At 41.5% G+C, this 18464-nt stretch overlaps 1 protein-coding gene across 1 annotated transcript; it reads right to left on the bottom strand.

Moving 5' to 3' along the window:
• Positions 1-273: 273 nt before the first annotated feature.
• Positions 274-18047, bottom strand: dnajc10 (DnaJ (Hsp40) homolog, subfamily C, member 10). Its single transcript, XM_029659907.2, has 22 exons — positions 17938-18047; positions 17231-17537; positions 12024-12192; positions 11816-11866; positions 11643-11725; positions 11300-11431; positions 10932-11103; positions 10744-10787; positions 10520-10651; positions 10206-10295; positions 9701-9811; positions 9480-9594; positions 8931-9058; positions 7152-7268; positions 5802-5903; positions 5436-5591; positions 4904-5037; positions 4629-4682; positions 4362-4509; positions 3055-3177; positions 2527-2643; positions 274-1198 (listed from the first exon to the last, which is right to left on the bottom strand). Exons 2-22 carry the CDS (start codon positions 17462-17464, stop codon positions 1187-1189), a joined length of 2424 nt encoding a protein of 807 aa, XP_029515767.1. The 5' UTR covers positions 17465-17537; positions 17938-18047; the 3' UTR covers positions 274-1186.
• Positions 18048-18464: the final 417 nt, after the last annotated feature.

Raw genomic sequence — 18464 nt, 5'->3', positions numbered from 1 at the left:
AGTAGCTTCAACAAAGTACTGAGCAAAGGGTCTGAATACTTATGTAAATGTGACATTTCTAAAAACCTGTTTTTGCTGTCATTATGTGGTATTTTGTGTAGATTGATGAGGGGGGAAAAAAAATAGAATTAGGCTGTAACAACAAAAATTGGAAAAAGGAGTCTGAATACTTCCCAAATACACTGTATATATATTTTTTAAACATGATATTTACTCAATACAAGAGTCCGTGCAAAACAACTTGAAAGGAAAAGAAGGAGTGTCTTAAAGGGACACTATTCAGCATTGTAGTTTTATTTTCAAGACTACAAGTTCCCACATAAGTTACTATCAAACATCATCCAAAGATAGTATTGTATTGAGTTGAAAATACCAGATTACAAAGACATTACATAAAACCGTGCTAGATTTCCCACATTTCTGGTATGACAGAAAACTTTTGCAAGACTGCATCATCCCACAACTAATCAAACCATTTCCATTCACATTTCAGTGATGGCAAACAGTAACATATCAATGAATGATGTGGAGTGAATTGGTAACATATGTTCTGTTAATTGTTTTCAGTGTACAGGATGTCTTTTTAAAATTGTGTTTGTGTGTTTTACTGTATACAGAGGTTGCATACTGAACCCTACTATCAGCAGACAAACAAATAGATTGGTATCATCATAATAATAATACAACCAACACAGCCAGTACAGTGTGGTCACTTCACAGAATGAATAAAACACTGTTCACTACACTCAAATGGTTCAAGTTGAATCAACAAGAAGCATTGACATTGGCAGGCGCATTATAAACTGATAAACTGCCATTTTGTATCATAAATATAGGCATAAAACATCTTGTCCCCAACCTACATCAGACAGTACATTCAGATATCAGGCAGGTCGACACCTACCATATGGACACACTTCACCTATAGAACTAGTAAAACCTAAGACAGCGAGTCAGTCTTTCCTTATCGTTGAATCAGTTGAGAAACAGGTTTGTTTTGACAGTACGACAATACTGAGGTAACCTTTCAATAACGTCTTCTTTCCTTGGCAGTAATCCTCCTTGCAGAAACAAAGCTCTTCTCAGAGTCTTTTTGTTTGTTAAGTGTGTGTGTGTGTGTGTGTGTGTGTCCATCCTTTATGTTTCCATAAGGAAAACCATCTCAGTGGAATCGACCCCCTTGAACTCACAATTCATCCTGCAGAAAGAGAGAGAAAAACAAAAAGAGAGAGATAGAGAGATAATGTAATTGTGGTTTGATACACTGAGCCAACTCAATCCAAAGTCACTTCAACTAACTATTGGCAGTTGAAAAATATGGCACATGGAAATCATAAGAGAGCTGTTAACGGAGACAGGTGGGATGGACAGAGTAGCTGAGGGGTGGGTTTAAAAGTTAATGTTCTATAATAGTTGTGAGTGAAAACATGATGATGTATAAGTAATATCCATCTCGATGTAACGTCTATCAAAATACTTTATTCTTGCTATGTAACTACTGTAAAAAATAAATAAAAGCCACATATGTAAAATGTAGACCCCTTCACTTTTTCCAAATGTTGTTATGTTACAGCCTTTTTCTAAAATGAATTAAATATTTTTTTTGCCCTCAATCTACACACAATGCCCCATAATGACAAAGGGAAAACAGGTTTTTTAGAAATACCTTATTTACATAAGTATTCAGACCCTTTGCTATGAGACTCGAAATTGAGCTCAGGTGCATCCTGCTTCCATTGATCATCCTTGAGATGTTTCTAGAACTTGATTGGAGTCCACCTGTGGTAAATTCAATTGATTGGACATGATTTGGAAAGGCATACACCTGTCTATATAAGGTCCCACAGTTGACAGTGCATGTCAGAGCAAGAGCTCCGAAACAGGTCTGTGTCAAGAAACAGATCTGGGGAAGGGGACCAAAAATGTTTTGCAGCATCGAAGGTCCCCAAGAACAGTGGTCTCCATGATTCTTAAATGGAAGAAGTTTGGAACCACCAAGACTCTTCCTAGAGCTGGTGCTCAGCCAAGCTCAGCAATAGTGGGTAAAGGGTCTGAATAGTTATTTAAATCTGATGTTTCAATATTTTATTTTTATTTTGGTAAAAACCTGTTTTAGCTTTGTCATTATGGGGTAGTGTGTGTAATTTTACGAGGGGAAAAAAACAATTTAATCAATTTTACAATCAGGCCGTAACATAACAAAATGTGGAAAAAGTCAAGAGCTCTGAACACGTAACAAAATGAAAATAAGTAAAAACGTTTATTTTTGTCCTCCAAAGAGGGGCGTGGAGGTGATGGATGGGCCTAAAAAAAAAATATATATATAATAATACAATGAAATAAAAAAGTGTTAGCAGTCATCTTGCCTGAATTAGCTAAGCCAAAGCCCAAAACCCAAACTCTCACCTTAAAGTCTGTGCCAGAAAATAATATATTTCCACTTGACTGCAAAAAGTAAGAGATAGCTACTAAGATTAAAAAGCAAAATGGTGATTGCAGAGTTGCTGAATTGCGTAAGAAGCTTACCTTGAAGTTGTCAGCCTTGCCCTGTAACCATGGAGATAACTGCTGGAGCCTCTGGTGGAGGACGTCTGCGATGTTGTTAGCATCCCGGCTGTTGACGTGCTCCCCTCCCTGGTCGCGCTGGGGACAGAGGGATGAAAGGAGGAAGGGGTGGAAGGATGGATGGAGTGACTAGTTAGGGCACAGTGCTCTGGGGGACTGACTCCACCTCTCTAATAATATAAATGGTATTATTAGGCAAGAGGTCCTCAAAGAAAAATACTACATCAAATATACAGTTAAACAAGTTTCAATAAGAATATCTAACTACTGGAACTTCTGATACATAGTAATCAAATGTATTTAACTTACAACTTACAGCTTGTCCTCTAACAAGGACAGGAATAAGTAAGATAACGATAAGCTGCTATGATGAAAAACTATCATTGCCGCCTCTTTGTCAGGTCGTTAATATGAAGTCTTCTAAATAACTTACCTGGATAAATAGCTAACCCATTCAAAAAAAAGAGTTACCAATCAGGAGTCTCTTACCTTCTTGGTGCCCAGGTGTGGGTAGAATCGGACGCTGGGATAGGCTGTGATGCCAGCTGACTGACAGGTCTGGTAGTGGGCCTGACAGTCTACTTTCCCTGCCCTCACACTCCCTTTCACCATCTAGACAAAGAAAGATTACATCAGAAAAAGAACAATTTTCCCACTACTTTTGACCAGAGCCCATAGGGAGACCCATAACACTCTGGTCAAAAGCAGTGCACTACATAGTGAATAGGGTGCCATTTAGGAAGCAATCAAAGAGATGGCCGCCCAGTGAATCAACACATTAGAACCACTACATTATCCATAGGGCTCTGGTCAAAAGTAATGCACTACTGAATAGCACACAACTAAGGGCTGTTCTTAGCCAACAACGGTTAACTTAGTCACTTCAAACAGTGCAGCCCGAATAACAACAGTAGCAGCATTTGCATTTGTTTTGACATCCATAACAATGAGTTGACGAGGCAAGGTTTTGCCTGACATAGAAAATATGCTCTATCGTCAGGACACTGTTGTTCAGAGGAGCTAGCCAACACGGCTAACACAATCACTTCAAACTGAAGCTGGAAAGACCGTAAACTAGCTGAGCTTCATATGGTTTTACCTGTTTTCAATTGACATTTATTTGTATATATCCATAAAAATGATGCCAGCTGATTGATGATTTCGACTGGCGGAGAAACGCTGCCTGCCTCTCTCTCGTCCCGACTCCGACACATTCATTACTATGGGACAGCTGGAGATCCAATTTGAATATTGAAACGATGTTGCAAATGTCGGAGAGACAGACATTAAGGTTTATACTAATCTCCGCTGTTGAAAATGAAATGTTAGTCTAAAAGAAATGTAAGAATGCCGAGATGCTTTTTATAGTGGAGATCAAGTTTATAAATTGCCTGGATGGGTTGACGAGACAGTGGATTGCGCAGTCAGATGGAACAGGGTAAATAGGCATTTTAATGTCATAGATTCAGCCAGTGGTAACTTGTGGAATAGACAGAGGCTAGAATGCGGTTTTAACCAATCAGCATTCAGGATTAGACCCACCCGTTGTATAAAGTACAATAACTTCGCTCTAGCATGAACATAACAATGTATTCATATTATAAGCATGAATAGGGGCCATATTCATGAAGTGTCTCAGTGTAGATCAGTTGAGCCATTTATATCATAATAAATAAGATCAGCCTACATGGACAGGGGATGCCTGATCCTAGATCAGCGCTCCTACTCTGATGCTTTATGAAAACGGGCCAAGAAACATGCGTTTGAGAGATGGAGGAGTGGAGAAAATATCTTACCCGAGCGAGGACCTCGAACTCTGGGGCAAAATGCTGACATGGTCCACACCACGGAGCATAGAAGTCCACCACCCAGTGATCCTTCCCTCCTATTACCTTGTTCCTGAAGTCATCTGGAGTCAGATCCACTGATGCTCTTGGGAGAGTACTAAGACACAGACGGACACTGTATGAATTCCTTTCTGTTGACTACAAATCAGATACAAAGGTTCCAACAATGGTGACTGTTAAAAGGCTAGGACAGAAACACAGGAGGAGAGAACTTACCCCACAGCCCAGACTTTGAGAGAGTGAGCATCTCTGTGCCAGCCGTTGTAACTCCTGGTGAGAGAAATAAAAACAGCACTCTTATTTACAGACTGTATAGCATAACTTAATGTAAACGTTACAATATCATTTAATGTACATTTTACAACATAACTTACTGTAAACTTTACAACATGTAAGCCATATGTATACTTTAAAACATGTAAACTTAGTGTAACCTGTAGAACACGTAAACAGTAACTATAGGAAGACTGAAAGAACAGTAAGGTACATACTGATATAGGTCTCGTCGGTTGGCGTTCTGAGGGTAGAGGCGTATCTCAGGGTAGGCTCTGACACTCTCTCCTTGGCAGAAGGAGTGGTGTTTCTGACAGTCTACCGTCCCCACCTTTATCATACCATTCACCGCCTGAGAAGAGACATCAACAGACAGAAAACCAGAGAGAAAACAAATTATTCGCTAGAGTGAATTAACATTTAAAAAATCTTGACAAATGCATTAAGTTGGATTTGTTGATTACACCCACCCTAGAATAAAATGAGATAATGCTAATATTTTATCATCTTGATAGATATCATGCATCTCTCCATCTATGCTAGATTCAAGCCCTCAATATCCAGAGAACATGTCAGTGGAAGCTCTATTGCTGTACCTACTGAACTTACCGGTGCCATTCTCCTCCACTCCGGCAGCAGGGCCAGGCAGGGCCCACACCAGGGGGCAAAGAAGTCTACCATCCTAATGCCTATTACCTAGTAGGTATTCTATACAGCCTATAGCTTACCACCCTACAATCCACTACCTACCCGTGCCATCCTCCTCCACTCGGGCAGCAGGGCCTGACAGGGCCCACACCACGGGGCATAGAAGTCCACCATCCAGGTCTCGCTGTGTTTTCTCCTCTTCACCAGCTCTGCAAAGCTGTCTGGGTCCATGGTCACCACAGTGGGGTCGACTAAGTCCTGGAAGAGTGGGGAGAAAGAGGAGTCACTACAGTAGGGATGTACTGTGTAACAGACAATTAAGGCTATTGGCAATGGGACGTTTCCTCCACAAGGTACATGAAGTAAATATGTTGAGTCTCTTAGTTTTAAACCTCTGTGGCACTATAAGCACTGGCTAGAAAGGAGATGGACCGATACTGTGAACTAGGCTAATGGTAAGCTTCTCACCTGTATGAACTCCAGGATTCCGTCAGCAGAGTGATGTCCCTCGTACTCATGGATGGAGGACTTGTTAAAGATTACCGTGGTCGGGTAGGCATGGATATTATACTGAAAACACAAACACAACATTACTGGTAGCTAGTACTACTTTCGATTAATTATCAAGGTGGTTTCGTAGGCGTGGACCGAAAACAGGCACATAGGACATACAGTACGTTACATAACTGTGGTAGCCACTGCCACTTTCAGTTATCCATCAAAACCACATACATTTCATTTGGTTCATACTCAGGGATGTGATCAGGATATAAAATAGTACATCTTTATTTTGGCCAGGAAAAGTGGATACTGAGCTCACCACACAATCACAGGTGACAGGGCGGCAGGGTAGCCTAGTGGTTAGAGCGTTGGACTATTAACCGGAAGGTTGCGAGTTCAAATCCCAGAGCTGACAAGGTACAAATCTGTCGTTCTGCAGTTAACCCACTGTTCCTAGGCCGTCATTGAAAATAAGAATTTGTTCTTAATAACTGACTTGCCTAGTAAAATAAAGGTAAAATAAAATAAATAAAAACAGGCCTGGAATGATATGCCACAGCCAGAGGAATGATAGCCATACGGCTAGCCTTGCTACAACACAGCCAGAGGAATGATAGCCCTACGGCTAGCCTTGCTACAACACAGCCAGATGAATGATAGCCCTACGGCTAGCCTTGCGACAACACAGCCAGATGAATGATAGCCCTACGGCTAGCCTTGCTACAACACAGCCAGATGAATGATAGCCCTACGGCTAGCCTTGCTACAACACAGCCAGAGGAATGATAGCCCTACGGCTAGCCTTGCTACAACACAGCCAGAGGAATGATAGCCCTACGGCTAGCCTTGCTACAACACAGCCAGAGGAATGACAGCTCTACTATGCCTATATGCCACACAGCCCAGAGGAAAGCAGTAAAAATGCTACCGAAATAAAAACGGCTTTGTTGATACTAGTCATAGTCCATTGAATGAATCGCGTATTATTTAATTCAATCATAAATACCTTCATTATAGTGAGAAATGATGTCATACAGTAGGGCCATGATTTGGGGACATAGTTCAACTCTGGGAGCAACAGTCTTGCATGGCTGGCTCCGCAATACTAGCCTAGTTGGCAGTCTTCTTAGCTAACATTCCACTAATTTTACACCGCATCATATGCACACGACATGGAGTACAAGAAGTGGAATGCTAGCTAAACAGACTGGCAACCAGGCTTTCTCAATACATCTAAGCAGATATTGTGGAATACATAGAAGAATAGCACATCTAGGGGGTTTGGGTTTACGTTTGGTATGTTCTCCCGACACTCACCATGCTGCAGAGTCTCTCGTGCACGGTGCAGTCCAGCGTTCCAAACTTCATCTGACCAAACAGCTGGATCGAGGCTTTCCTCAGCTCAGGGAGGAGAGCACGACAGGGCGGACACCACTACAAGGAAACCGTATATTAGTATTTGTTCATGGACCTCACCCAATGTCTCAGCCAACTCAACAGGATCTAGTCCACTTTACACAACAATAAAGTCTGTTTACTTTCAGGGATTGTTAGTCACCAACAGATTACTATTTTAATAGCCACACCTAGTTTATGACTACCAACCCGTAGCACTCACATCTGTAGCCATGAAGTGCTTTGAAAGGCTGGTTATGGCTCACATCAACACCATTATCCCAAACACCCTAGACCCACTCCAATTTGCATATCGCCCCAACAGATCCACAGATGAAGCAATCTCTATTGCACTCCACACTGCCCTTTCCCACCAGGACAAAAGGAACACCTATGTGAGAATGCTATTCATTGACAACAGCCCAGCGTTCAACAACATAGTACCCTCAAAGCTAATCACTAAGCTAAGGACCCTGGGACTAAACACCTCCCTTTGCAACTGGATCCTGGACTTCCTGACGGTCTGCCCCCAGGTGGTAAGGAACAACACATCAGTCATGCTGATCCTCAACACGGGGGCCACTCAGGGGTGCGTGCTCCTGTAGTCCCCTCCTGTACTCCCTGTTCATTCATGACTGCATGGCCAGGCACGACTCCAACACTATCATCACGTTTGCCGATGACACAACGGTGGCCTGATCACCGACAACGACGAGACAGCCTATAGGGAGGTCAGAGACCTGGTCGTGTGGTGCCAGGACAACAACCTCTCCCTCAACGTGATCAAGACAAAGGAGATGATTGTGAACTACAGGAAAAGGAGGACCGAGCATGCCCCAATTCTCATCGACAGGGCTGTAGTGGAGCAGGTTGAGAGCTTCAAGTTCCTTGGTGTCCACATCACCAACAAGCTAAAATGGTCTAAACACACTAAGACAGACAGTCGTGAAGAAGGCACGACGAGATCTATTCCCCTCATGAGACTAAAAAGATTTGGCATGGGTCCTCAGATCCTCAAAAGGTTCTACAGCTGCATCACTGCCTGGTATGTCAACTGCTTGGCCTCCGACCGCAAGGCACTACAGAGGGTAGTGCGTACGGCCCAGTACATCACTGGGGCCAAGCTTCCTGCCATCCAGGACCTCTATACCAGGTGGTATCAGAGAAAGGGCCAAAAAATTGTGAAAGACTCCAGCCACCTTAGTCAGACTGTTCTCTCTGCTAACGCACGGCAAGCGGTACCGGAGCGCCAAGTCTAGGTCAAAAGGGCTTCTTAATAGCTAATTAAAGGGCTACCCAGACCCCTCTATTATGCTGCTGCTACTCTGTTTATTATCTATGCAAAGTCACTTTAACTCTACCTACATGTACATATTACCTCAATTACCTTGACTAACCGGTGCCCCCGCACATTGACTCTGTAACGGTACCCCCTGTATATAGCCTCGCTATTGTTATTTTACTGTTGCTGTTGAATTATTTGTAACTTTTATTTTATATTTTTTACTTAATACTTATTTTTTCATTGTTGGTTAAGGGCTTGTAAGTAAGCATTTCACTGTAAGGTCTACACCGGTTGTATTCGGCGCATGTGACAAATACAATGTGATTTGATCTTTCAAATACATGTCAACACGTAGTCAACTGTGAACATCGATAAGCAAGTAGAGTATTAGTCACTAACATTAGGCTGATACTTACAGGAGCAAAGAAGTCAACTAGCCAGGGCTCCTTTCCATCACTGGGGAAGTTCTCTGGTCTCAGAGTGGTGACATGGGCGCTGACACTCTCCTTAGCAAATGCTATGATGTTATACAGCACATCCTTCCCTGGGAGAACAGAAACAGTTTATTTGCCATTTATAAGAAATAGATAGTAAGATTTAAACACTCAAGCTCTCATGAAAAACAAAACAAGAAAAATTTAAAAATAATTTTGTTAAACTAGGAAAGTCAGTTACGAACAAATTCTAATTTATAATGACAGCCTACCCCGGCCAAACCCAGACGACGCTGGGCCAATTGTGCGCCGCCCTATGGGACTCCCAATCACGGCCGGATGTGATGCAGCCTGGATTCGAACCAGGTACCATTGAGATGCAGTGTCTTAGACCACTGCACCACTCGGGAGCCCCCCCGAGTAGATATACAAATTTGCATATGTATACAACAACCAGTGAAAAGGAATGCCAAGTGAAATACAGAGATAAAATACCAAAATCGGTTGAGTTCGAATAAGACGCTGACTTACCATGGTGGATCTCAAAGTCATGAATCCCAAGGCCTTTGAAGACAGCGATACAGGGCTTTTGAATGTAGAAGGAGACACATAGTTCTGAGTCAGTAAGGCAGTCCACCTTTCCCACCTGAGAAAAAGCACAGAGTACTGGCAGTATTAAACATCCAGACTGAATCAGTGACATGAATGAACAGTGAATCAGAGCGATATTCATTGTGGATTTCAGACCTTACCTGTATGTGGGCTGCCTTCAGAAGAGCCTTGAGCTTCTTATACTCATGAGATGCCATGGTCTTCTGTCCGAAAGAAAAACTGACCAGCCACCGATGATGGGCCAGTTTACTCTACAGAGACCGATGGAGAATAGAATAGAACACAATAGGACAGAATAACTGTATTTTTCCTAAATATTTCAGCATCACCCCTACAGGTGTTTTCCTCAACTGAAATCATGTCAGACAACAGATTATTTAATGTCAAATATATGTGGTTATTTTTAGTAGGTAGGTATATTATTACTAGGAAGAGGAAAGAACATCAGGACACCACTCAAACATCCACAACATTCGAGCCGGCCTCCAACAACCGAGTCTGCCTCTCACAGATTGGACAGCACAGAGGACGCTGCACTAACACATAAACCCCCCCAGGCACAATAAATATATGGTGGTACAAGATGGCCATACAGATGATTTTTACTGTACCTTTTGATTATTTATTGTGTTATTATTACTGTACCTGGAAGGTTTCCTTAGTAAGAGCCTCCAGGTCAGGCAGATGCTGCATCACCTCTCCATAGATCTCTCTGGTATCCAAACTCTGCAGGAACTGTTGTTGTCATGAAAACAATGTTTGTTGTAAATCTGGGCTTTCAGAACACTCATGATTCTATCATCTCATGTCAATAAAATAAAAAGTGTTCTCTAAGCCATGTATGGTGAGGCTTCTTGATAAACCCATCCTGGGTTTCTCCTTCTCACTTACAAATACATTTCATGTTATGCATTGTTTTTAGTGTACGCAAACAAAACTAAAACATGGGCCTCTCTTACCAGCACGCTGCCCTTGTTCTTCAGTGAACTGCCGGGGGGGAAGAAGGCTGTGGTGCTGGTGGTCACCTCAAAGCTGTCACACAACTCGGCCTGTGTTGAGCAGTCCATCCAGCCCACGTTCACTAGACCTTCCTGAAGAAAACACAAGAGACATATTTCAGTCACAATAACAATGTATGCTCATGGGAAGGTAAACATACAGCATGGGTTCAATGAGGACTTACCAACATTCCTGCTAATTTTTGCCTTGTCTGTGACTCTAGACAGTCTATGAAGAGATCAAACACAGATCATAATTTAACTGTATAGAAAATACAATTCCTACCATATTGGTTTCACTACTTCTGACTAAAAGTCTCTATTTGTAAACATGACAAAGCATCTCAACGTAACCCTTAACAGCCCGTCTTACCTCCAGAGTCAGCACAGAAGGAGATCAGCCATCCAACTCCAGATGAAAATGCTGCCTCAATCTCGGTGAAGACATTGCCTTGCCACAGCTCTGTAACTCTGCTCTTCACAAATTGCATGCCAAACTTAGTCAAACTCTCCTTGGCCCTATCTCCAAAGTATTTCTCTGGATTCTATTGGGACGACAGAAAGGGATGCATTTTAGAGGGTTGTTCCTAACACCATGAGCAGTGAGTGATACGTAGCCTGTTTAAAACAGATTGAATGATGTGCTAAAACCATGGTGAGCGTAGCATTCAGTCTGGTTTAACCAGGCTACGTGATGCATGACACAGCTATCCTAAAAGACAGCTGTGACGTTTCTCCTACCATTCCAGCTTTGTAAATGTAGAGGCTGGGGTAGCTGTTGATGCCTTTGCTGCGACACAGTCTGTTGTTGTCTCCACAGTTCACTGCTCCTATCCTGATCACTCCATCCATCTCCTTAGCAAACTCCCTCCACTGCGGACACACACACAAAGTAACATAATATGTTGAAATATTAAACATAGATAACAATTATCAAAAGATAAATGAAGACGACTTAAACAAAGGTACCATCTGCAATATCTACCACTGTTCAATGGACATTTTAATTAAGTATATGAAACAACCAATGAATAGCAGAAAATATTGCAGAATGCACTTTTACAGTGAGTGAGGAAAGTATTACCGTGGGAGCCAGCTCGTGACAATGATGGCAACGAGGGAAGTAGAAGTTGACAAACCATAGTTCCCCGGAGTTCACTGCTGCATCTATAGTAGTAGAGTCAGTATCATAACAACAAACATACCCCAACAAGAAAGGATGGCTGTGAAGGTTCGGAATAGTGTGACGTCACTTACCGAAGTCTCCCCTATCTAAAGTGACAATCTCTAGGTCATCATCGTAGATACCTGCAGAAAGAGTAAGATGACAAGTCACACCAACGTCCTGAGGAAATGACTGAAAATGTTGCATGTTAGCAGTGGCCTATCAATCCCCTTTCTTCATATTTCTTGTCAATGTTTACATTTCACATTCTTAGACTACTCCAAAAGAAAAATGATTTACCAAATTCATTTCTATAGTAGTTCCAGCTCTCATATCGTCCTCCTCCCTGCTGCTCATCCTGCAGACCCTTCTCTCCATACTTGTCATACTTCTTCCTCAGATCGTCATCCTTCAGAACTTCATAGGCTCGGGTTACCTTCAAGAACTTGTCATGGGCAGTTTCATCATGCTGGACAATGAGAGCAACAAATTAAGTACTGGACTTTGTAGAAAATATCTAGCCTGCTACCAGACGTGGTTGTGCTGTTTTGTTGTGACAATGACCATAGAATTAAGAAAAATAGCAAAAACAGATCTGGGACCAGTCTAGGAAATCACCAGTATGTTGTGATATGTTATAGCCAATGATAAGTTACATTTTAACATGTTATAACACACACAGTCAAAGGTTTGAACACACCTACTCATTCAAGGGTTTTTCTTTATTTTTTTACTATTTTCTACATTGTAGAATTATAGTGAAGACATCAAAACTATGAAACAACCCCAAAAAGTGTTAAACAATTCTTGAAAGTAGCCACCCTTTGCCTTGATGACAGCTTTGCACACTCTTGGCATTCTCTCAACCAGCTTCATGAGGTAGTCACCTGGGATGCATTTTAATTAACAGGTGTGCCTTGTTAAAAAGTTCATTTGTGGCCTCCCGGGTGACGCAGTGGTCTAGGGCACCAGAGACTCTGGGTTCGAGCCCAGGCTCTGTCACAGCCGGCCGCGACCGCGAGGTCCATGGGGGGACGCACACCAATGTGTCGGAGGAAACCATGTGCACCTGGCGGTCATATTATGGCAAGAACAGCTCAAATAAGTAAAGAGAAACGACAGTCCATCTTTACTTTAAGACATAAAGGTCAGTCAATCCGGAAAATTTCAATAACTGAAATTTTCTTCAAGTGCAGCAGCAAAAACCATTAAGCGCTAGGAGGAAACTGGCTCTCATGAGGATCGCCACAGGAAAAGAAGACCCAGAGTTACCTCTTCTGCAGAGGATGCGTTCATTAGAGTTACCAGCCTCAGAAATCTGCAATTAACTGCACCCAAGATTGCAGCCCAAATAAATGCTTCAGAGTTCAAGTAACAGATACATCTCTACTAGAGGTCGACCGATTATGATTTTTCAAAGCAGATACATATTATTGGAGGACCAAAAAAAGCAGATACCGATTAAATCGGCCTATATATATTTTCTGGCAAAGAAGGGGGGCGAGTGATAAATGTCAGACATGTGAACTAATAAAGGGGCTCTGCCCTATCACTAAAATGGCCACCCCGATCAGAACTACAGATCACAAAATGTCCGACTGCCAAAACTACAATTCTCAGAAGCAAGGGGAACCCTCAGAAGGTGGGGCCGATCCACAGATAAGGGGTCAAGACAAACCAGGAAGAGAGAGAGAAAGGGCTGGAAGGATCTGTGAACCATAGAGAAATAAATATATATAGGCTGGATTTACCATGTATGAGCTGACTGTTTGGACTTACCTGTTGGCGTTTGGACCTCGACCTACCGAAAACCTGATTTGTGTACCGAACCCTGCTATCCTTGACCTTGCCTGCGGCCTGGGTGGACCAGAACGGAGAAACAAGCACACAGGTACTGTCCTGTTCGAAATAACTCTGTGATTTTGCTGACAGTTTCCCACTTAATTTGTGACAAACGCTCCTAATCTTGAAGAGATTTGCCACAATATATTTGTTGTAATTGTCATTATTACAATACTGAATGAACAATGAACACATTTGAACTAAAATCTATTTAGTCTTAAATAAATAATGAAACTTGTTCAATTTGGTTTAAATAATGCAAAAACAAAGTGTTGGAGAAAGTAAAAGTGCAATATGTGCCATGTAAAAAGCCAACATTTAAGTTCCTTGCTCAGAACATATGAAAGCTGGTAGTTCAATATTTCCAATTCTTCAATATTCCCAGTTAAGAAGTTTTAGGTTGTAGTTATTATAGGAATTATGACGCGCTCTCTATACCTTAGTATTTCTCTCTAGTACTTTAGTATTGCCAGCCTAATCTCGGTAGTTGATAGGCTTGAAGTCATAAACAGCACTGTATGTCAAGCATTGCCAAGAGCTGCTGGCAAATGCAGTAGTGCTGTTTGAATGAACGAGCCTGTTACTGCCTACCACCGCTCAGTCAGACTGCTCTATGAAATAAGACTTCATTATAATATAATAAACACAGAAATAAGAGCCTTTGGTCATTAATATGGTAAAATCCGGAAACTATCATTTAGAAAACAAAGCGTTTATTCTTTCAGCGAAATACGGAACTGTCCGTATTTTATCGAACGGGTGGCAACCCCAAGTCTAAATATTGCTGTTACATTGCACAACCTTCAATGTTTGTCATAAATACATAAAATTCTGGCAAATTAATTATGGTCTTCGTTAGGAAGAAATGGTCTTCACACAGTTCGTAAAGAGCCAGGCAGCCCAAACGGTTGCATATACCCTGACTCTGCTTGCACTGAACGCAAGAGAAGTGAAACAATTTCCCTCATTAACATTGCCTGCTAACATGAATTTCTTTTAACTAAATTTGCAAGTTTAAAAAATATATACTTCTGTGTATTGATTTTAAGAAAGGCATTGATGTTTACGGTTAGGTACATTTGTGCAACGATTATGCAATTTTGTTAAATCTTTACTTGTTTGGCGAAGTTGAAGTAGGCTGTGATTCGATAATAAATTAACAGGCACGGCATTAATTATATGCAACGCAGGACAAGCTAGTCAACCTAGTAATATCATCAACCATGTGTAGTTAACTAGTGATTATGTGAAGACTGATTGTTTTTTATAAGTTTAATGCTAGCTAGCAACTTACCTTGGCTCCTTGTAGCCACAAGGTCCTTTTGACGCTGCACTCGCGTAACAGGTGGTCAGCCTGCCATGCAGTTTCCTCGTGGATTGCAATGTAATTGGCGCCCAAAAAGTCCGATTGCCGATTTGTTATGAAAACTTGAAATCGGCCCCAATTAAATCAGCAAACCTCTAATTTCAATATCGACTGTTCAGAGGAGACTGCGTGAATCAGGCCTTCATGGTCAAACTGCTGCAAAGAAACCACTATTAAAAACGACACCAATATGAAGAAGAGACTTGCTTGGGCCAAGAAACACGAACAATGGACATTACACCGGAGGAAATGTGTCCTTTGGTCTGGAATCCAAATTGGAGATTTTTGGTTCCAACCGCGCCGTGTCTTTGTGAGATGCGGTGTGGGTGAATGGAGGATCTCCGCTAGAGGTCGACCGATTAATCGGAATGGCCGATTACTTAGGGCCGATTTCAAGTTCATAACAATCGGAAAATCTGTATTTTGGGATTTTTATTTTTACACCTTTATTTAATCTTTATTTAACTAGGCAAATCAGTTAAGAACAAATTCTTATTTTCAATGACGGCCTAGGAACGGTGGGTTAATTGCCTCGTTCAGGGGCAGAACGACAGATTTTCACTTTGTCAGCCGGGGGATCCAATCTTACAGTTAACTAGTCCAACGCAATAACAAGCTGCCTCTCTCTCGTTGCACTCCACAAGGAGACTGCCTGTTACGCGAATGCAGTAAGCCAAGGTAAGTTGCTGGCTAGCATTAAACTTATCTTTAAAAAAAACAATCAATCATAATCACTAGTTAACTACACATGGTTGATGATATTATTAGATATTATCTAGCGTGTCCTGCGTTGCATATAATCTGACTGAGCATACAAGTATCTAAGTATCTGACTGAGCGGTGGTAGGCAGAAGCAGGCGCATAAAAACATTAATTCAAACAGCACTTTCGTGCGTTTTGCCAGCTCTTTGTTGTGCGTCAAGCAGTGCGCTGTTTATGACTTCAAGCCTATCAACTCCCGAGATGAGGCTGGTGTAACCGAAGTGAAATGGCTGGCTAGTTTGTGCGCGTTTCAAACGTCACTCGCTCTAAGCCTGTGGTTGTTTCCCTTGCTCTGCATGGTGGTGTTGTCGTTGTGTTCCTGGTTCGAGCCCAGGGAGGAGCGAGGAGAGGGACGGAAGCTATACTGTTACACTGGCAATACTAAAGTGCCTATAAGAACATCCAGTAGTCAAAGGTTAATTAAATACAAATGGTATAGAGGGAAATAGTTCTATAATTCCAATAATAACTACAACCTAAAACTTCTTACCTGGGAATATTGAAGACTCATGTTAAAAGGAACCACCAGCTTTCATATGTTCTCATGTTCTGAGCAAGGAACTTAAACGTTAGCTTTCTTACATAGCACATATTGCACTTTTACTTTCTTCTCCAAAACTTTTTTTTGCATTATTTAAACCAAAATGAACATGTTTCATTATTTATTTGAGGCTAAGTTGAACTTGATGTATTATATTAAGTTAAAATAAGTGTTCATTCAGTATTGTTGTAAATGTCATTATTACAAATAAATAAACATTTTTTTTATTTTAAATCGGCCGATTAATCAGTATCGGCTTTTTAAGTCCTCCAATAATCGGTATCGGTTGAAAAATCATAATCGGTCGACCTCTAATCTCCGCATGTGCATTTCCCACCGTAAACCATGGAGGAAGAGGTGTGATAGTGTGGGGTGCTTTGCTGGTGCCACTGTCAGTGATTTACTTAGAATTCAAGGCACACTTAACCAGCAGGGCTACCACAACATTCTGCAGCGATAAGCCATCCCATTTGGTTTGGGCTTAGTGGGACTACCACTTGTTTTTCAACAGGACAATGACCCAACACACCTCCATGCTGTGTAAGGGCTATTTGATCAAGGAGAGTGATGGAGTGCTGTATCAGACGACATGGCCACCACAATCACCCGACCTCAACCAAATGGAGATAATTTGGGATGAATCAGACCGCAGAGTGAAGGAAAAGCAGCCAACAAGTGCTCAGCATATGTGGGAACTCCTTCAAGATTGCTGGAAAAGCATTCCAGGTGAAGCTGGTTGAGAGAATGCCAAGAGTGTGCAAAGCTGTCATCAAGGCAAAGGGTGGCTACTTTGAAGAATTTCAAATATATTTTGGTTTAATTTGTTAAACTTTTTGTTACTACATGATTCCATTTCTGTTATTTCTTAGTTTTGATGTCTTCACTCCAACAATACAACATAGAAAATAGTAAAAATAAAGGAAAACACTTGAATGAGTAGGTGTTCTAAAACTTTTGACAGGTAGTGTATATCTATCTATAGGGCAGGCTACTCACTGGGTTTTTATCCGGGTGCATGATCAGAGCTAGCTTTTTGAAGGCTTGTCGTATCTCTCTGGTTGTTGCTTCTCTGGACACCTTCAATAACTTATAGTAATCCTCATCAGAGGACACAGAAGCTACCAGACAACTGAAGACAATCAGTGATCCCAGCAACATCCTGCTCCAAGGCATCTGCTGATTCTGAACTTGAAAAGCTTGTCGTGATTTTGCTGGCGGTAGAGATTCCATTGCCACAGGTCTCAGTTAACACAGTGTTTCAGTGCTGAATCTCTGAAGTTGTTAGTGTCACACACACCTCACGCTAGGTAGGATAAGATCACAATAATTCCAAAGTGATTTTTCAGAAAGTGTTCTCAACTAGAGACATGATTGCATGGTGACAAAATGTGCCAAGTTAGCAAGCTAAAACAAATGAAGCTAGCCAACTAGCTATGAACACATATGTAACACTTATTTCAATCAGATTATTGTTTATTCGTATAAACGCCAGATCATAATCATAAAATAAATTACTTCTTTAAAAGCGGTTCTGTAAAGCTAGCTAGCTCTATCGGTAAAGCCCACACTAGCTGCCTAAAAGTAACGTTAGCTAGCTAAGTTAATGTTATTGCAGCTACCTACCTCATCATTGAGATCAGATATTTTCTATACGCATTATCTATGAAATGCACATACTCTGAAATCTTGCAAATTAACGTTACCTTGACCGAGTGAATTGTTGGCCCACTTCTTATCCGGGTTTGGGTCCGGGAGTCGCCGGGTGGTAAGTGTTGAGTTGGCTAAACTAACGAGAATCTTCACGGTGGTTGAGTGACGTAATCACGCCCGGAAACAGAGCCTCTGCCCATAACGGTTGTCACTAGTTACCACCATTGAATTTGCTTTTTGATCTTAATTTAAGGTTAGGGTTAGAAATCAGGTTAGAAGTGTGGTTAACGTTACGGTTAAAGCTGGGGTTAGGTTTAAAATCACCCCATCTCTCTCTGCATGTCTCGTTGTACCCTGATAGGCCTGTATCCCTCTGATCCCCTTGTTCGACTTCACAAGCAACCTTTTCATTAACAGTGTTTTTGAGCTATAGGCTATACAGTGTTCCACAACAAGAAACATACTGTATAATGAGTTGCAGTCAAATGTTTGGACACACCTACTCATTCCAGGGTTTTTCTTTATTGAATTATTTTCTACATTGTAGAAATAAGTGATGAAATCAAAAATATGAAATAAC

Source organism: Oncorhynchus nerka, linkage group LG1 (genome assembly GCF_034236695.1).
Source record: "Oncorhynchus nerka isolate Pitt River linkage group LG1, Oner_Uvic_2.0, whole genome shotgun sequence".
NCBI classification, from domain to species: domain Eukaryota; kingdom Metazoa; phylum Chordata; class Actinopteri; order Salmoniformes; family Salmonidae; genus Oncorhynchus; species Oncorhynchus nerka.
This window is presented reverse-complemented; position numbering and strand designations above follow the sequence as displayed.

Bases quoted from the DNA above. Each gene is read 5' to 3' on its own strand.
- dnajc10 (XM_029659907.2), bottom strand. From the start codon at position 17,464: ATGGAATCTCTACCGCCAGCAAAATCACGACAAGCTTTTCAAGTTCAG. The intron at 11,104-11,299 runs GTAGGAGAAACG...TCGTCCCAATAG, and splicing joins ACATTTACAAAGCTGGAATG to AATCCAGAGAAATACTTTGG. The intron at 5,592-5,801 runs GTGAGAAGCTTA...CCACTCTTCCAG, and splicing joins GAATCCTGGAGTTCATACAG to GACTTAGTCGACCCCACTGT.